General features: G+C 45.2%; 1 protein-coding gene across 1 annotated transcript; it reads left to right on the forward strand.

Annotated features, from left to right (window-relative positions):
- Nucleotides 1–4,094: 4,094 nt before the first annotated feature.
- LOC144770895 (uncharacterized) lies at nt 4,095–13,420 on the forward strand. Its single transcript, XM_078655687.1, has 4 exons — nt 4,095–4,232; nt 6,948–7,178; nt 10,738–10,847; nt 12,936–13,420. The coding sequence occupies exons 1-4, from the start codon at nt 4,148–4,150 to the stop codon at nt 12,954–12,956; spliced, it is 447 nt and encodes a 148-aa protein (XP_078511813.1). The 5' UTR covers nt 4,095–4,147; the 3' UTR covers nt 12,957–13,420.
- The last annotated feature ends 6,366 nt before the right edge of the window (nt 13,421–19,786 follow it).

Raw genomic sequence — 19,786 nt, forward strand, 5'->3', positions numbered from 1 at the left:
CAGACTTAAGACAAACTTAAGACAACATCCTAACTTCTGTGAATACCAAAAGTAGTAAGTTTAGGATTTTGTCTTAAGTTAGTTCTGTGAATCGGGTCCGGAATGCTTAATCCATTTGATATGAAGATCGTTTAAAGGTATTAAGTGACTTTACATTATACTGGTCTCTGTTCTTCTCATCAGACAATTATTGGGAAATGATTGTATGTGTTATGATGGTTTTGTTACAGCACTGTGCCACTCACTTTTGGATGATGTATAGGAATTGGTTGTGGCTGCTGATCGTGACCCTCAGTATGGCTATGCAGTTGGAGATTATGGCTATGCAGTTGGAATTGATGGCTTTGATGCAAGGAAACACACAGCACAGTTGACAGGGGAGTTCAAGGCTAACCTAAGAAGGGGAAGAATAACATATGGATATGATAAAAAATAAAGTGTTGATGAGGGTTCTTGCTTCTTTTTTGTAATTTTATCAATTAGTTGATTTTGTTATGGGGGTACTTTGAAGTTATATATGAATAATGTATATAATAACACTAGAGGATTGTGTTATGAGACTTCAGACCTGGCTTTTCGACTAAGCTCAGCAACCCAGTGCCTGGATACCCTCAAATGGTGATTAGCAGTGCTATACAAGTACTGATCGATTGATTGATTGACTATATTGAGGAGAGGGCATTCTCTTTTCTATAATCCCACCAATTTGCTGATTGATTTATTGAATATAAGAAAAGATTCAAGACATAATTAAATTGTTGACATTTGGACTCAAAAGAAATTGTATTCTGCATCTATTACAGAATTATTATTTTTTGGGTTGCCCTCTACATTATATTTTTTCCGTTTAAATTGCTGATGGTAGTGGGTAACTACAACTTGGGACGCACTCTGCACTGGACAGTATGGCTCTTTCATTTTCCCTACATCAATTACTGACTGCAAACACGAAATGGATAGCTAAGTCTCTGTGCCTGTGTGCTCATGTCTGCGTGCACACTCTGTGAGTCTTGCCATGTCTTCAGAAGAGCCACAAAAAACCCCACTGATATGCTTAGATTGGTCACATTTGGAGCTATGATTTCCTTCATTGACGTAGCCCAAACTGCCATAAAGTTGCATTTTAATTCGATTCACGATTCACAAATGTTAGACTGATAAAGTGGTACTAAATCACATCAATTTCTCAAAGTGTTCATAATATTTATTGGAGGAGAACCCACAAATCTTCTGTAATCATATATTTAGGTTCTGTTTAATGTTCTGTGACATTGCTAGCCTAATGCCTTTTGAAACAAACTCTTTGCTGTCGTTTTCCCAAATGTTCATTGAAGGAGAATGCTTCACCTCCTAATATTCCTTTGTGAATCCCAAAATGTATTAAAGATAGACTTTTGGTCTAAGTTTACCTTTGTGAATCCCAAAATGTATTAAAGTTAGACTTTTGGTCTAAATGTACCTTTGTGAATCCCAAAATGTAGTAAAGTTAGACTTTTGGTCTAAGTTTACCTTTGTCAATCCTGAAAAGTATTAAAGTTAGACTTTTGGTCTAAGTATACCTTTGTGAATCCCAAAATGTAGTAAAGTTAGACTTTTGGTCTAAGTTTACCTTTGTGAATCACAAAAAGTATTAAAGTTAGACTTTTGGTTTAAGTTTACCTTTGTGAATCCCAAAATGTAGTAAAGTTATACTTTTGGTCTAAGTTTACCTTTGTGAATCCCGAAAACTAGTAAAGTTAGACTTTTGGTTTAAGTTTACCTTTGTGAATCCCGAAAACTAGTAAAGTTAGACTTTTGGTTTAAGTTTGCCTTTGTGAATCCCAAAATGTAGTAAAGTTAGACTTTTGGTCTAAGTTTACCTTTGTGAATCTCGGGAAGTAGTAAAGTTGGACTTTTGGTCTAAGTTTACCTTTGTGAATCCCGAAAACTAGTAAAGTTAGCCTTTTTTGGTTTAAGTTTACCTTTGTGAATCCCAAAAAGTATTAAAGTTAGACTTTCGGTTTAAGTTTACCTTTGTGAATCCCAAAATGTAGTAAAGTTAGACTTTTGGTTTAAGTTTACCTTTGTGAATTCCAAAAAGTATTAAAGTTAGACTTTTGGTTTAAGTTTACGTTTGTGAATCCCAAAATGTAGTAAAGTTAGACTTTTGGTCTAAGTTTACCTTTGTGAATCTCTGGAAGTAGTAAAGTTAGACTTTTGGTTTAAGTTTACCTTTGTGAATCCCAAAATGTAGTAAAGTTAGACTTTTGGTGTAAGTTTACCTTTGTGAATCTCGGGAAGTAGTAAAGTTAGACTTTTAGTCTAAGTTTACCTTTGTGAATCCCGAAAAACTAGTAAAGTTAGACTTTTGGTTTAAGTTTACCTTTGTGAATCCCGAAAAGTATTAAAGTTAGACTTTTGGTTTAAGTTTACCTATGTGAATCCCAAAATGTAGTAAAATTTGACTTTTGGTCTAAGTTTACCTTTGTGAATCCCGAAAAGTGTTAAAGTTAGACTTTTGGTTTAAGTTTACCTTTGTGAATCCTAAAATGTAGTAAAGTTAGACTTTTGGTCTAAGTTTACCTTTGTGAATCTCGGGAAGTAGTAAAGTTAGACTTCTGGTCTAAGTTTACCTTTGTGAATCCCAAAATGTAGTAAAGTTAGACTTTTGGTCTAAGTTTACCTTTGTGAATCCCGAAAACTAGTAAAGTTAGACTTTTGGTCTAAGTTTACCTTTGTGAATCCCGAAAACTAGTAAAGTTAGACTTTTGGTCTAAGTTTACCTTTGTAAATCCCGAAAACTAGTAAAGTTAGACTTTTGGTCTAAGTTTACCTTTGTGAATCTTGGGAAGTAGTAAAGTTTACCTTTGTGAATCGGGCCCGATGGGCTTCCGGTGCCAGACCATTAGCTGATGTTTTAAGTTCTATCAACCATCCCATGCGCATCAACTGCTACTACTTATACAGGTTGAATTCCAAAGATTAGAAACGTGGCTTATGTTGGATGTTTCTTCACCTACCAAACTTCTTAGAGTTGGTGCTTCCATTCTGGGTATATTCGCAGAAGAAGGACCCACCTTCATTTAGGAAAGACCTTAAATCCTGTCTCCTCACTCTACAACTACATCTCCACCTTCCCTCAGAGCCAGGATGCCTCAATGTGTTCATGTGCTTTATAGACTGAGTAAATACATTGAAAAACAAGGAAATAAATGAAACATTGCATCTGCACACAGTGCTTTGAAATGCCCCACCTGCTACTAATTTCCACATTTTCCTTGGAGTTCCACTATCATTAGTTTAAAATGCAACAAATCCAGTGTATGTTTTAAAATCCCAAACCCTGTCCTCGTGGTCCCACCCTTTGCCCCAGGTTTATGTTTCAGTTACTGTCAAGCGATTCACTAAATGTACATTCAAGCCACTTGACTGAAGGACGTCACATCCGAGTGTAATATCCCACGTCCCGCCCCTTCCTTTACATCACAGTAGCAGCAGCTACGTCGGGGGCAGAGGAAAGTTTCCCATCTGCCCCAGGCTTGCAGACTCTGTTCTAAATGTTGCATCAATGCTGAACTCCATTCACCTTCAACAAAACAAGCCCCGCCCCAACAATATTTTTACACATTCAATGACATATTGTTCCTAGACTGAAAGGAAAAACCCCACAGTGGGACAGGAAACCTTTGTGTCCCTTGTGAGTTCGAGTTTCTGTGCTGAGGTTGCTCTGGAGCATGTGAGACGTGAAGTTTCGGTCTGCGCCAGGTATTGTCTTGGTGCACTTCCTGGAATCTGTCACGCGCTGTTGTGCGTTCCAGTGATACGCACCATGGGTGTCACATTCGTCCCCTTGGGTGAGTCCTTTACATTCACTCCCCAGAAGGCCTTTGTTACTGCGGGACACTGGTCTCAAAGGCACGTCAGCAATGGCCTGGAGACCATGGCCTTGATATGAAGGAGCCGCCCGCTGGTGGCCCTGGCGTTGAGAGGACAAGATGCGTAACCCGACCATCCCTTTCATGGGAATTCATGACGTGAATAACCTGTCAGGTGGTGGGGGGTGACAAGGGCTCTGGGCTATAAAAGGGGATGTGCTTCTTCTCTGAGGACAAGCAGTGCATCTTCCTCCTCTACCTCCTTGTATCTGAAGAGCTGAGACACCGACACCATGCTGAAGGCTCTGATTTTCTCAATGTTGGTCGTCCTGGCTCTTGGTGGCCCAGCGAAGGCTCCCAACCATGGATCCAGTGAAGGTGAGTCACGGAGTGACTGAGTGAGTGAGACAATTCAGGTTTCTAGACATGCTAATGGTGAGCTTGTGGTGCACGGCATGACGAAGGCCCTTATGGGGTCCTTGCACTGCTTGCGTTGAGGGACCCGTGGTGAACATGCAATAGCACACACCAGTAGACAAGATTAGGGATGTAGCTGCTGAGTGATTCAACTAGACTAGGTCATGGCAGTGCACACCTCATCCACACCAGTGCCCGCCTTCCTTCAATCACAGAGGGGTCCATGAATTTCACCAGGAACATGGCAGATGTGCTGATGGTTCATTCTGGCATGAGATAGTGGGTACTATCCCTCTCTGGCATTGGATAGAGCTGACTATCCCTCTCTGGCATGAGATAGAGGTGACTATCCCTCTCTGGAATGAGATAGTGGTGACTATCCCTCTCTAGCATGAGATAGAGGTGACTATCCCTCTCTGGCATGAGATAGAGGTGACTATCCCTCTCTGGCATGAGATAGAAGTGACTATCCCTCTCTGGCATAAGATAGACATGCCTATCCCTCTCTGGCATGAGACAGAGGTGACTCTCCCTCTCTGGCATGAGATAGAGGTGACTCTCCCTCTCTGGCGTGAGATAGAGGTGACTATCCCTCTCTAGCATGAGACAGAGGTGACTATCCCTCTCTGGCGTGAGATAGAGGTGACTATCCCTCTCTGGCATGAGATAGAAGTGACTATCCCTCTCTGGTATGAGACAGAGGTGACTATCCCTCTCTGGCTTGAGATAGAGGTGACTATCCCTCTCTGGCATGAGATAGAGGTGACTGTCCCTTTCTGGCATGAGATAGAGGTGACTATCCCTCTCTGGCGTGAGACAGAGGTGACTATCCCTCTCTGGCATGAGACAGAGGTAACTATCCCTCTCTGGCATGAGACAGAGGTAACTATCCCTCTCTGGCATGAGACAGAGGTAACTATCCCTCTCTGGCATGAGACAGAGGTAACTATCCCTCTCTGGCATGAGACAGAGGTAACTATCCCTCTCTGGCATGAGATAGAGGAGACCCTCCCTCTCTGGCATGAGATAGAGGTGACTATCCCTCTCTGGCATGAGACAGAGGTAACTATCCCTCTCTGGCATGAGACAGAGGTAACTATCCCTCTCTGGCATGAGACAGAGGTAACTATCCCTCTCTGGCATGAGATAGAGGAGACCCTCCCTCTCTGGCATGAGACAGAGGCGACTATCCCTCTCTGGCATGAGACAGTGGTGACTATCCCTCTCTGGCATGAGATAGAGGTGACTATCCCTCTCTGGCATGAGATAGAGGTGACTATCCCTCTCTGGCATGAGATAGAGGTGACTGTCCCTCTCTGGCATGAGATAGAGGTGACTATCCCTCTCTGGCACGAGATAGAGGTGACTGTCCCTCTCTGGCACGAGAAAGAGGTAACTATCCCTCTCTGGCATGAGACAGAGGTAACTATCCCTCTCTGGCATGAGACAGAGGTAACTATCCCTCTCTGGCATGAGACAGAGGTAACTATCCCTCTCTGGCATGAGACAGAGGTAACTATCCCTCTCTGGCATGAGACAGAGGTAACTATCCCTCTCTGGCATGAGACAGAGGTGACTATCCCTCTCTGGCATGAGATAGAGGAGACTCTCCCTCTCTGGCATGAGATAGAGGTGACTATCCCTCTCTGGCATGAGATAGAGGTGACTATCCCTCTCTGGCATGAGATAGAGGTGACTATCCGTCTCTGGCATGAGATAGAGGTGACTATCCCTCTCTGGCATGAGATAGAGGAGACTCTCCCTCTCTGGCATGAGATAGAGGTGACTATCCCTCTCTGGCATGAGATAGAGGTGACTATCCCTCTCTGGCATGAGATAGAGGTGACTATCCCTCTCTGGCATGAGATAGAGGTGACTATCCCTCTCTGGCATGAGATAGAGGTGACTATCCCTCTCTGGCATGAGAAAGAGGTGACTATCCCTCTCTGGCATGAGACAGAGGTAACTATCCCTCTCTGGCAGAATGCACACACACACCAGGCACTGTGCAATCCCAGGCTCGGTGCTGCACATGTTCACAGTCCTGAGGCCTGACACAAGCCCAGACCTTTCCCTGGGAGAGCATTCTGCTTGTGCAAAGGACCTTTAAATGTGACCCCAGCAGGGTACCATCACGTGCTAGTTATGCCTGGCACATCAATGTGCACAGGGTCTGCTTCTCACCTTCTTACCCACACTAATTTCCTTCCATTCTGACCTCATCCATGTTATGTTACGTGCGTATAGCCCAGAACAGCACTACGCCTCACTACTCTCACACATGCCATTCACCCACGGCAGCTCTACAGTACACTGCTGTTACACATGCCATTCTTACAGTGCAGTTCAATATTACACATGCCATTCATCGGCTGCAGCTCCACGCTAAGAGAGCTCAACTTATTAAAGCATTCTGTGCATTCCCAAATGTTTGTTTGATTGCACAGAAATGTGTTGATTGTTTTCCTTGTTTCATACTGTGAAAATTATTAAATGCTTATAATGAAATGTAAATAGACTTAAAGTAAAGTTTATATGCTAATTGCTTCATTTTCGATGCCATCATTTGCGGCAGCGTCATGTGACGTCAGACTCTGCCCATTACGCCAAATAGTGCGGCTAAGGCTTTCTTTGATGGGCGTGCCCTGTATTACATGCTGTGTATGTTTTGTGCAGATAACTCCATCGAAGAGAGCGCTGGGTATTGCCCGGATGTCATTACTCATCATTGTGTGAATGGAACCAATGGAACAGCAGTGAACTGCACCGCCCCGGGGGCCCTGCCCACCTCAGCCCCGGACTGCACCAATGTCACGGCCAAGACCTGCAGCGTCCACTCTGAATGTCCGACTCCTCAGAAGTGCTGCCAGACCAGCTGCGGCACGCGGTGCCTGGAACTCATCCCCTGTGAGTAATGTTCTACCCATCCATGTGAGAGGGTTCTGCTGAACGCCAGTGAAGGCTAGTCTTGATTCCACCTTAAACCTCTTTATTCCACCTCCATACACTACCTGGCTCTTTACTTCATGAGTACCAGAGAAGCCTAATCTTGATTCCACCTCATGCCTCTTTCATCCACCATCCTACACTCCCTGTTTCCACATCTCTTGAATACAGATGCTGCCTAGTCTTGATTCCACCTCATGCCTCTTTCTTCCACCACCTTCCACTTCCTGTCTCTGTATCTCATGAATACCAGGGACTCCTAGCCTTGAGCTCACTTCTTGCTTCTTTCTTCCCCTTCCATTCTTGCCTCTTTATCTCATGAGTGCCCGTATAGATTCCGGCTCCATCTTTGTTCTTCAACCACATTACAAGTCCTCTATATTCCATGGCTACAGAGGCTCCCCAGTGTCGATTCAACTTCATGCCTCTTTCTTTAGCCACTCTACACTTCCTGCCTCTTTATCTCATGAATACCAAAGGTGCCAATATAATATTGTTTTTTGATGCTCCGGTGGCGCTGTGTGTTGGCCCATATTTACAAGGACACCAAAAGGCACTTTGTGTGGATTTATTTATTTATTTATAAGGCGCGACATTCATCGCATGGGGATATCACGGCGCTAGGAGTGGCAGAGAAGCGGTGGAGCATGTTGTGGTTAATGGGGCAGCGGCCGACGGTGGGAATAGGGAAATAGATATGTTTAGAGTTTCTTCCTGAACGTTGCACATTCGTTGGTTAGTCGTAACTCCAGTGGAAGCTCGATCTGGAGTAACGCTGCAAGGTGCGAAAAAGAACGTCCACCTGTCCTGCTCCTACTGATTCTTTTAGTCTCCGCTAGTGCTAAGGAGCGTGACCGTAGGCATCTAGGTGGGGTTTCGAATTTATTTAGATTCTGGAGAATCTTGGGGCCTGTGTGGTGGAGTGCCCGACGGGCGTGTCCTAGGAGTTTAAAACGCGCTCTTTGGCGCATAGGTAGCCAGTGGAGCTGTTCTAGACATTTTTTACAAATCTTGTAAATATGCCCCTCTTTCACGCAGGACTCTGTGTCAATGGGGAGCGTCATGGGTGGTGCTGTGGGTATTCCCATGCAACACCCACGGCTTTTCGACACTGCCCCAGATTTACAAGAATTAGTCAAAAAAACGAACGCCTTTCAGGAGCGGCGTTAAAGTGGGGCAACGAGAGGAAATACTTTTATTTCTGCTCACTTTTTTGCTCTTTCTATGTGTGCTGCATTCTGCATCACATATAGAAGGAGCAAAACGTTATTAATTATTGTTTTTGTGCAGGAAGGGGTCCCTTCCAGCAGAAACATAATCATCCCGGCAACGCAGGCCCCTTGCACCGTGGCGCAAGGGGTCCTGCGTTGGAGCACAGCTGTTGTTTTTGCGCCGGCGCAAGGGAAAGCACAGGGATGCACCGTATTCTTGTAAATAAGGCTTATGCCTGCATTGTTTAAATGATGCAGCGTGGTGCAGCAAAATTGCTTGTGGTGCCGCGCTGCACCATTACATCGTAAAAATGTCCCCCTGGTGTCATTCGCTTATCATGGGTTTGAATCTCTGCATGACCACGTCAGCCTTGAATCCTCTGAGGTTGGAAACTATGGGGCAGATTTACAAGCCCCTTTCGCCACTTTGGCATCACTTTTAATATTGGAAAAGTGACGCAAAAGTGGCGCAAGGGACTTGTAAATCTGCCTCTAAGTATCATTGATCTGTCTAACCGCACACATAAACTCGCCAATGAACAAAGAAGCACTTTCAGAGATGCAAAAACAGACCTATTGGTATTGCGCCAATGCTTGTCTTCTTTGTATACAGAGTAACTTTTATAATACTTTGTCCTACAGATTTTATTCAAACTTCTCAAATAATATAAGAAGTGGCATTTATTTGGTTATCGAAAAGTTTTCAGTTTGACTCGTCTATTTGACAAGTCGTGCTAGTTTTATGTAATAATCTGTATTTCACTTTGGCTGTATCGCACGTTGGGGCTTATTTACAAGGGCCTGCACTGCCGGAGCGTCACTTTTTTTGACACTCCAGTGGCGGAAGCCTCTCAATCTGAATTATTAGGCAACACAAAGCGACCCTGCATGGCCTCATAGAGATGGATGAAGGCAAGCTAGTGCAACGTGCAGCGTTGCATCACTCTGGGTCACGGGGCATTCCGTGGGCGTTGCAGTGGGTGTTCCCACGCAACACCCATGGATTTTGACGCTTCCCCAGATTTACAAAATCACGTATCCCTGGGGCAGTGCCTCCCAGAGCAGGCATAACGAGGAGAAATTATTTATTTCTCCTCGTTTTTCCTGTTTCCATCTTTACAGCATTCTGCAGCACACATAGAACGAGGAAAACGCCTCTCTGGATTGTTTTTGTGCAGGAAGGTGTTCCTGCGCTCTCACATTGGCTCAGGGCAGCGCAGCAAGAACACGTTTTGGCGCTGCCGTAATGAAGCCCTCTGTATTTACTTCACAACTTGTACAGGAATGTGGACAAACTTTAGATCATGAATACTATAAGGATATCCACCAGGAAAAATTAACAGTGCTAAACACAACAATCCACAGGGCTCATTTATGGGATTTTTGGCGTAGGACAATGGAGCAAGGCAACGTGATGCGCCTCCCTACGCCAAAGTGAGAGGGCAGGAATGCACCGTATCAAAGCAATACGGAGCATTCCTGCCCTTCCTCCCTGCTCTAGCGCCGTTTCGGCAGCCTAGCGCCAACGGAGGCAACCTTGCACCATGCTGCAATTGTGCCTCTGTTGCATGCAGGATTGTGTTTGTGCAGGAAGGGACACCTTCCTGCACAAAAACAAACCTAAGCGGTGTTTTCCCTTTTCCATGCGTTTTGCAGAACTCAGCACACACATGGAAAGAGGAAACAGCGAGGAGAAATAAACATATTTCTCCTCATTACGCCTCACCTCAGGAAGAGTACAGATTTGGCGCGTCCTCAGGTTTCCACCACTTTGTAAATCTGGGGCAGTGTCAAATTCCATGGGTGTTGTGTGGGAAAACCCACCACAACGCCCTTGGAACGCCGCCCGGGCACGAGTAAGGAGCTGCGTGATTTGCGCCGCACGACACCTTACTCATGAATTGTGAGGCCACTCAAAGCTACGCAACGTGGCTTTGCGTGACTTCATGAATCTAAATGAGATCTCTGCGTCACACATGTACAACTTTACGTGGTGCAAAAGTGACGCAGGGCTCTCAATAATAAACCCCTAAGTTAGTCTTACCTCAGCTGTGTAACGAGTGCCGCGGGCACTGCAAAGAGGCGAACCCCGGGGTGGACCCAGAAGAAAAAAGGCCAAACAGTCACCAGCCTTAACTTTGCCCCTTTAGTATCTGTAGCTTTAGCGTGGACCCAAGGACAGGGGTAGACATCTTTCTTTCAATGGGGCCTCTGTAGCAACCTCACTGCGCATGTCTGTGCCCAGCGAGGAGTGATCCTTCCGGGAGTAAGTCAGAGGACTTGACACCACCTTTGTGTTTCTTCCCCAGACAAAGCCTGCAAGAGCGACGCTGACTGTGCAGGAGAGACCAAGAAATTCTGCAAGGAGAGGACTTGTAGCTCAGACAGCAGTGAAAAGGGGTATCCGGACAAGAAGAAGGTAAGCAGAGAGGAGGCAGGTACGTCTCCATTGACGTAATATCAGTCCTATGGTGTCAGACTCACGCAGCCCTGCCACGTTTTCCTGGCCCATGCGTGATGTGCTTCCTGTAGAGATGAATGCTGGAAATTCAGTGATGTCACTTCCTGTAGAAATGAGTGGTGGACAATGCAGTGATATGCTTCCTGTAGAGATCGATGGTGGCAAATGCAGTGATGTCACTTCCTGTAGACATGGGTGGTGGAATCTCCAGTGAAGTGCTTCCTATAATGATGGGAGGTAGAAAATGCGGTGATGTCACTTCCTGTAGCAATGAATGCTGGGAAAAGGGATTGAGTTGCGTGGCTTTATCATTTAGAGATTGTTTTGGTGGGAAACTACGAACCCCTCTTCCTGTTAATAATGAGCTTGGGAGATGCAGTGATGTCACTTCCTGCACAGCAGAATGGTCTGTGGTATGGTATGTGTATGGTGTGTGATGTGGGAGTGGCCTTTGAATAGAATGTCGGATGATATGTGGTATGGCTTGGTGTGATATGATGTGGTTGAAATTGGTGTGGTATATATAGAATAATAAGCACTACCCTGTTACGTATGGATTATGTTATGGTATGTAAAGGGCGGGGCTCATTTGTTCTAGACCTGTTCTAAAAACACTCCCCGATGGCTCTTTTTCACAGAATTAAAGTGTAAAGTGGAGAAAAGTAGTTATTGAACAGTTAATTAGCCAATAACTCTTATTGATACATAATAACCCACGGACAACTACTTAAGGTTAGTTAGTTTATTACATAGCCACAAATACCTGGACATAGAGACACCTCAACATGAGGGTATAGAAATACAAAGGGATTAGCATGAAGCCAAATCTACGCATCCAATTTAGACGGTGCAGCATGAACAAGACTATTAATTCAAGGAGTAGGATACAGAAAATCAGGAAGCATGAGTCCAAGTTTCCCTGCATCGAGGGTTGGTGAGTGAAAAGCATTGAATCTATCCCTACTCTAATGCTAAAGACATCTCTTCACAAGCATTTACAATTGGAAGGAAGAAGGTGCCAGTGCGTGGAGTCTACCTTAGAAGTCTCTCCGCCATCAATGGCAAAGCAAAGAGCTCGTTCTGGAATGTTCTCTCTCTGAAGGCACGAGAGAAGTGGCGCTCTTTGCCATAGTTCCAACAAACAATTATCCACATATAGTGCTCCCATCATGCATCATGCATCAGGCATCTCGCATCATACCAGCCACTCGGGGCACAGTCCTGAATGTACTTTACAAGATATCGACAGTGTACCTTTCTGGCAACAATTTGTCCTTGGTTCCCAGACCTTCTCCTGTGTGAATCGCAACGTCCTTCCTTTATCGACCTAATAGACATAATTGTAACTACTTCCCTCCTAGAATAGCTAGTAAAACAGAGACATTATTCTGCATAAAAGAGCATTTCTTCACCAGCAATACAAAAACGTGAGAAAGAACAGATTCCACAGCACACACTAAATGAAAACTGTTAATTCTAAAGCAAGAGTTTTCAGGGACTTTCAGGCCTACGAGTTTCAGCTAACATAAGAAAGCACCATGTAAGCTTTATGAATCCACATAAACATTAATGCAATTTCAACTCAAACATTTACCTGCACTGAAATGTCATAACTAATAAACACATTTAGTACATGAATATTTGTCAGTTTCACAACATGTCAACGTTTTCTGCTAGTTACATTCATTTCCTAAGTTAATTCTCCACATCACTTGTCAACGGCCTAAAATACATCACGTCTTCATGTTAATACATTTCACAATTCTAACACTTCATGTTACTAGAGTTTCAAGATTATATGCGGGTGCGCTCTACACATGTTCACGATGTTCCCTACAATGCAACTGAGGTTTCCACGCATCGGTGTGATATATGATACGGTATGTCTTAGTTCTGCGGTGTGTCCGGGTGAGATTGCGGGTCGAGTCACAAAGACAGTGGAGGACCACACGAGTGGACAACTGTGCGATGGGGTAGGAGGGAGATTGTAACTTCCGGTGCCGCCATCTCACTTAATTCTTGTATCTTTGTTTTCTGTTTGTCCAGGAAAAGGAGGGACATCACTAAAACCACGCGCTATGAGAGACCCTGGAAGGCAAAGCAAGAGCTGATAACACCATCACCACCGGAAGAAAACAAACAAACTTTGGGCCTGATTCAGATCTTCGTGGACGGGTTACTCCGTCACAAGGGGGATGGATCTCCCGTCGGTCAAAAAATAAATCCCATAGGATAAAATGTGATTTATATTTCAGTGGATGGGATATCTGGCCCCAAAGAGGGTCTCCGGTTCACCATGTGACGCAGAGCACCAAGGCTGAGCGACGTGATCCCAAGTCACCCCTACATATGAGACGGAAGCTGTGGGCCGACAACATCCACCCTCTGGTGTGTACGGAGCACGACATCCGTGAGTTCTGAAGCAGGGGCCCAGCAACACTCAAGAAACAGCACTGCCTGATGTGTCTAAGAATGTATGGAATCGTACTAGTCACTATTGCTAAAAATAAACAAATAAATGCAGAATTTCAGCAGTGTCACTTTATGGTGTGGGCTTGTGTTCATTCAATCAGTGTCTTCAGATCTGGTATTTCCATCTCCCTCCGCCCCTCTTTATTGCACCCATGTTTGTACTGGGACAGAAAATAGACACCAAAATAGAAACCGCCCCCATTATTCGATTAGGAAGCTTCAAATGTGCCCCATGTTTGCAAATTGGACAGAGTAAGTGTTTTGCAACGTTTAAAAGACTGCATGGATTTTCTGTAGGCAAAGTTTTGCTTTAATATCAGGAAAAATCAACAGTAAAAACGAGTCCAGCAGAACATAAAACAGGCCTATAAACTGTCAAACAAGCATTGGCAAAGCATAGGTCTCGCCTATGAGAGAAGCATTGGCTTTTGCCAATGCCTTTTAGCCATGTTTTAGAGCAGTGTGTCTAAACATTAGTAAAAAAACACAATAAAACGTATTTTAAATAAGCTGCTATGATGTGGGAAGGTGAAAAAAGCGGGTATAATTTTTTTTTCGTTGTAACTATTAGCCATGCTGGTCTACAATATGGCTGAAAAGACTTTGGCAAAACTAAAAGCCCTCACAAAGGCAAGACCTATTGGCTTTTTCAGTGCTTGTTTTAAGTTGGAAAATCATTATGGGTACCCCTCCTCTGTCGAATAAAATAAAATATATATTTTGTATTGTCCTGGCCACTTGATAGATTAGTTAAGGACCTCCACTATTTGTTCAACACCCTAATAAAATGAGGCGAGCTTTCCATTGTAGCCAAATAAATAACACGAGTGTTCTGATATTAATCTCATTGCCTAACGAAATAGTTAAATGATTCAAAACTCAATATGTTGTTCCTCTAACATCAAATGCTTTTGGTTGACACAATCATTCGAAGGTACAATTTAGACCTCTGGAATATATCAATGGCCTTGGAGGGGTTTAAAATTAAACCATTTTCCTAGGACCCTTTCACCACCCCCATCACACCCCCTGCCCCTCACAACAAAGTGAAGCAGACACTGTAAAAATGGTACATTTTGAGAGACATTAAAATCGAAGCGTTAAAGAAAACTATGCAGAGAGGCAAACGCGCCTGTCGTGGACAACACAGATCCTGAGAAACTGAGACTTTATTCTCCCTCTATATATACAATTGATTCAAGTTGAGCCTCTATGTGTGAGGCTTTCAGTTATAGCAGCACCACAGCTAGCAGGCACTTCTTGGCACAGTCACAGTGGGCTGTGACGTTTGTGTTCAACAGCCGCTAAGGAGGCCGCTCTTTCCCTCACTGGGGCGCGTATCTATCGTTATTTGACGCATCGCAATGAAGCGATGAAACCCGCTGCTCATCATTGCATCGAATGGAGAGGGCAGGAACGCGCTATTTATTCACCAACATATGGCGTATTCCTGCTCTCTCCCTGTGCTGGCGCACTAGTGGTTGCCAAGCGCCAATGCACGCACCATGCGCCATGTTGGAAGGGTGCCCGCGTTGTAGACAGCATTGTTTTCATGCAGAAAGGGCCATCTTCCTGCACAAAAGCAATGCTCTGAGGCTTTTTCCTCTTACTAAGTGTACGCAGAACAGAGGAAGAGGAAACCATGAGGAGAAGTAAAGATATTCCTCCTCACTACGCCTCTTTCGGGAAGGTGCAGCATTTTGACGCATTCCCACGTTTACTTGTCTTGGTAAATCCTGGAATATGCCAAAATCCTTGGGTGACTTCGGGAACCCCCACACTCCACTAATGGAACATCCCTGGGGCAGAGTGACACAGAGCTTGCACTGTCTTGCATTACTACAGATTTACCAAGCACCGCGGGACACGAAGGGGGCCTTGTGTTGCTTAGTAAATCTGACTTAAGGATTGCGTTACCCTTGCGACACCATGCGTGACACCAGAGCAAATCTGAGTTTTCGGGCCAGATGGCTACGGCAGCCCAACGGATAGATAAATGTGAGTTTCGCAACAGCGATGTGAAATAGAGGGAACGCCTCTTTAACTCACGATAGCGTGGTGGCCAATTTAGAATACACTGGTTAATGTGCTTCAAAACCTTTTGGCGTGTATTGTGATTTTGCATATCTACATTCCGCTGCAAAGGATCTTTGCTATTCCAAGACCGCTCTTGCCTGTTAAATGTCGGGTTGTTCTCCTATGTCAGTGCTATGTTTTATGTTTAATTCAGGACAGTTCCACCTGCTTATCATTTCAGTGCTCGGTTAGTGCATCTATGGTTCACAACGTGCTTCGAGTGTGAGGGAAAACACTGTAGGAACTGCTGAGCGCAGTTGCTAGTTAAAGGGTGTACCTTGGTGTTTTCAGTAGGGTTCGGTGGGGTGTGTAAGAGGCAAGACTAAACAAGAAACGGGGACAAGAGGCTGGGGCAGAAGAAACAGACATGAGAGCCGGTGGAGGGAAATGAAACAGGCACGGGTGTGGGTCAGGGGATGAAACAGGGTTGGGGTGAGGGTGGTGAAGTAACAGTGGGGGAAGTGGGTTGTGAGGGAAAAGAAGCAACATTGACAGGGAGATGGGAGACAGCCTGAAATCACAATCACTCATATGGAGCGCTTGAACAGAAAGAAAAAAATAACACCAGAAAGGGAGCAGTGGGAGGACACAAGTAATTAGCCCATGCTCCAGGGAAGGGTCAAGCTCAAGAAACAGCATGACACACACATGCCCAGACAATCAAAAAGTATCAAATGAGAGCCCCGCTGATGCTAACCAATGAAGAGCTACGGGCGTGCTGTAGCCCACTATACACGGCAGTGGCTTCAGGGAGATTCTTGAAGGAGCGCTTTTGCTCGGGCCCGCGGCGGTGACGTTGGGAACAGTTTACCTTGCTCAGGGCCGTGGCGGTGATAAGAGCCCACAGCGCTTCTAACTCCCAGCGCCTGGATCACTGGCACACAGCGCTACTTTGCAACAGCGCTTCGAGCCACCAACACAGCGCTTCTTCACCAACCCCCCCCCGTGCCTCGTAGTGCAGTCAGGGTCACCCAGGCGGCGGCGGTGATTTGGGGGACAGTGGTGGTTTCAGTTCGCTCAAGCCCGCAGTGATGACCTCGGGCAAGTCTTAATCACTGTGCCAGTCCCACGTTGAACACCGCTATAGGCACGCTGTGTGAGGGATAGTTCTGTAGGCAGAGAGTTCTTTTAAAACAGGTAGCTCTCCAACAAAAAAGAGGTTGCAATCCTAATCAAAGAGACTAGGTTTCATGTCTGTTGTGGAGACACTCTGGAGGTGTTTCTTCAGTCTCCTCTTGCAGGGCAGGATCAACAGGCAGTGAGACAGCTCAGTAGATGGGGCAGCAGTTCCTTGGAGCAGTCAGCCTCCTTCAGTCTGGCAATCCTTCCTGGCGCAGCCGTCCTTACTCCAGCAGGGATTCTTCTTAGTCCAGGGTGTAACAAGAAGTGAGGCCAGGACCCTTCCTTATATATCTTTCAGGCTAAGGGCTAGAAAGTGGTAGAAATCTCTGGAAGGGTCTGGGGGGCAGGGGCTTCTGGAAGAGTCCAGGGAGTTCTGGTATGTTCCCTGCCTTCCCTGACCTAGCTGTCACAGTGACGAGAGACAGGCCATCAAGGCTACAGTTGGTAGGCCATCACAGCTCATCCCAGGGAAGAAGGTGTGAATCACCACTCCCACCTCCCAACCCAGGCAGGCTATCAGTATGCAGAGGGGAGGGGGGAGTCTGCAGCCTAATCTAAGTGTAGGCAGGAAAAGGTCCCCTTTATAAAAGTGGGATCCCTAGCGTAGTAATGCCCAAACCCTATATATCATTGGGAAGGGTTCCCCGCCCCGAGTCCAACAAGACCAAACATGATAGACTTATTAGGTCCCTGTCAGAAGTTATTCCATAAGGGGAGGTTCCCAATGTTAGCCTATGTAGGATTAAACCTTACTGCGGTAGCAGTGGCTTGTGGCAGATATGCCAGCCTCACAAGGTTTTAGGGAAGAGCACCTGCACCTCAGCACTGTTTAGCAGCAGTGAGGCGCCCAGAGTCCTAAGTCCAACAAAAGGTAAGGTAAAAATGGGAGGCTAAAATGTAGGGGAGAGCACCCTAAGGCTGACAGGTCTAACACACACAATATGAACCAACACCAGTCTGTATAGAATTTATTGTGTGCAAAAATGATCAAATTTTATTACTTTTAACCCTAAAATGGAGCCTAGGATGCAGGTTTGAGGCTCACTGAAAACAAAATTAGCATACCACTGTATTCTCCAATAAATATAAGCAGTTTTGACTTATCGAAATTCGTCTGTGAGATGTGGATTTCATCGCTCTCAGGCCCTGATTCCTAGTTCATGGGAATTGAATTGCTACTTACTGCACGCAATAAATAACGACACCTCTGGGTTTGTTATTTATTGATAAATAGCGCCTATCCACAGATTTTGAAGAATAACAAGCTTTCAGCACCAAAATCAGCATTGTACGGTAAACACTGTACACTTTTTCCTGCTAAATTCTGGCTGGTTTGATCTTCCCAAATTTAGCGCAGGGCGAGATATTTAATGCACCCAGTTATTACATATCACACGTTATTGCATATCACAAGTTATTACATATCACAAATTACTATACATATCACAAGTTACTATACATATCACAAGTTACTATACATATCACAAGTTAATATAATCACACGTTATTACATATCACAATTTACTATACATATCACAAGTTATTACATATCACAAGTTATTACATATCACATGTACATATCACAAGTTACTGTACATATTACACGTTATTACATATCACAAGTTACTGTACATATCACAAGGTATTACATATCACAAGTTACTGTACATATCACAAGTTATTACATATCACATGTACATATCACAAGTTACTGTATATATCACAAGTCATTGGGAAGCTCGCAATGAGGGCTGCGGTCCCCTCTGGCCCCAAAGTGCAGGCAGGCCTTTATTTCAAATCTTCTTGCCTCCTGCCATATCACATGGAAGAGGTAGCTTTGGTGACATTAGCGCTATTCTTGCCCTTCTAGGCGCTAGGTGTGAAAATGTCTCAGAACATTATCTGAACAGGATAGAAAGTGCTGTAGATGTAACAGGGGGTTATACCTCCTCACTTATGTGAGTATTGGACCCGAGCTCTTTACAGGAACAACTCTTGGCGACAGGATAAGTCCTTTCCGGGTCACCATGTGTTAAGCGTGTGCCCAAAATAGCGCTTTACCTGGGCATATTTTACCCATGAAGTTTATATCTGTTCTCTGTTTTACTTTAATAAGTAGGACCCGGCAGAGACACTCTGAATTTACATATAAATTAAAGCATTATAATAGTCCAATAATCAAGCAGGGCCCACACACTCTGAAGCAAGGTGTACCACGGTCTGTTTGTTATAGGCCGCTGAGCCCTTTCGTGGATTGGGTAGACCGCCCGTGGGCCCGGACCCTGCCTGCACATGAAGGGCCTGGTACCCCTCGCGTGTGCCCTTCTTGGGAAAGAGAAAGGACCCGTGCATGGCTCTGGCGAGCGGGCGCCCCCTGCCTTGAAATAGTCATAGACGTCATTGGCCCCCATTTCAGCGCACACAATCGATCAATCAGCATTTGTAGAGCGCGGCACTGTCACCCCGGGGGTATCTGGGAGCTGGGGTACGAGGTCTCTGTGGAAAAACCAGGTCTTGAGGAAACGGAGGGGAGAAACGAGCAGAAAAAGGGAAAACAGAGGCCAGAAAACCAAGCAGAGCTTGCAAAATAGAGCAGAAGAGGGAAACACAGAGGGCAGAAAAATGAGCAGAAAATGCAAAACAGAGAAGAAGAGGTCAAAAAAGAGGGCAGAAAAACGACCAGAAAAGGACAAACAGAGCAGAAGAGGGCAAAACATAGCAAGAAATGAGCAGAATAGGCACAAACAGAGGGCAGCAGGTAGACCGACAGCAGAGGGTAGCAGACTGCAGGCCAGCTGGGCAGGACAACTGTCACAGGGGTAGTTGGCACGAGGAGCTGCTACAAGGATCGTGCCTGTGGAGGTATTGATCTGATCCTGACTGAGACAAAGATCAGGCATCTGTGGTCTGGAGGGCACACCATGTGCACTCTCCTTATACCGAGCGGAAATATCTTCAAAAGGTGGGCTGTAGAAGGCTGACAAGAGGTGGCAGCCACACTGTTTGTACTGGCAGGACCGTCCTTTTCACTCTCCTGTGCCCGGGGGTCCACTCACTGGCCTCTCAGACTCTTGTAAATTGCTCTGCCAGTCCCCAGCAACCAGGTCCTTCATACATCCTTGTTGGACATGGATGTGGTATGTGTGCACCTTTCTCGGTGCATACATGATGCGTGTACGGAGTGTGTGTGACACACATGGCCGTAGCGACTGGAATCCATTTGGTAT

This window comes from Lissotriton helveticus, chromosome 7 (assembly GCF_964261635.1).
Source record: "Lissotriton helveticus chromosome 7, aLisHel1.1, whole genome shotgun sequence".
Taxonomy (NCBI): Eukaryota; Metazoa; Chordata; class Amphibia; order Caudata; family Salamandridae; genus Lissotriton; species Lissotriton helveticus.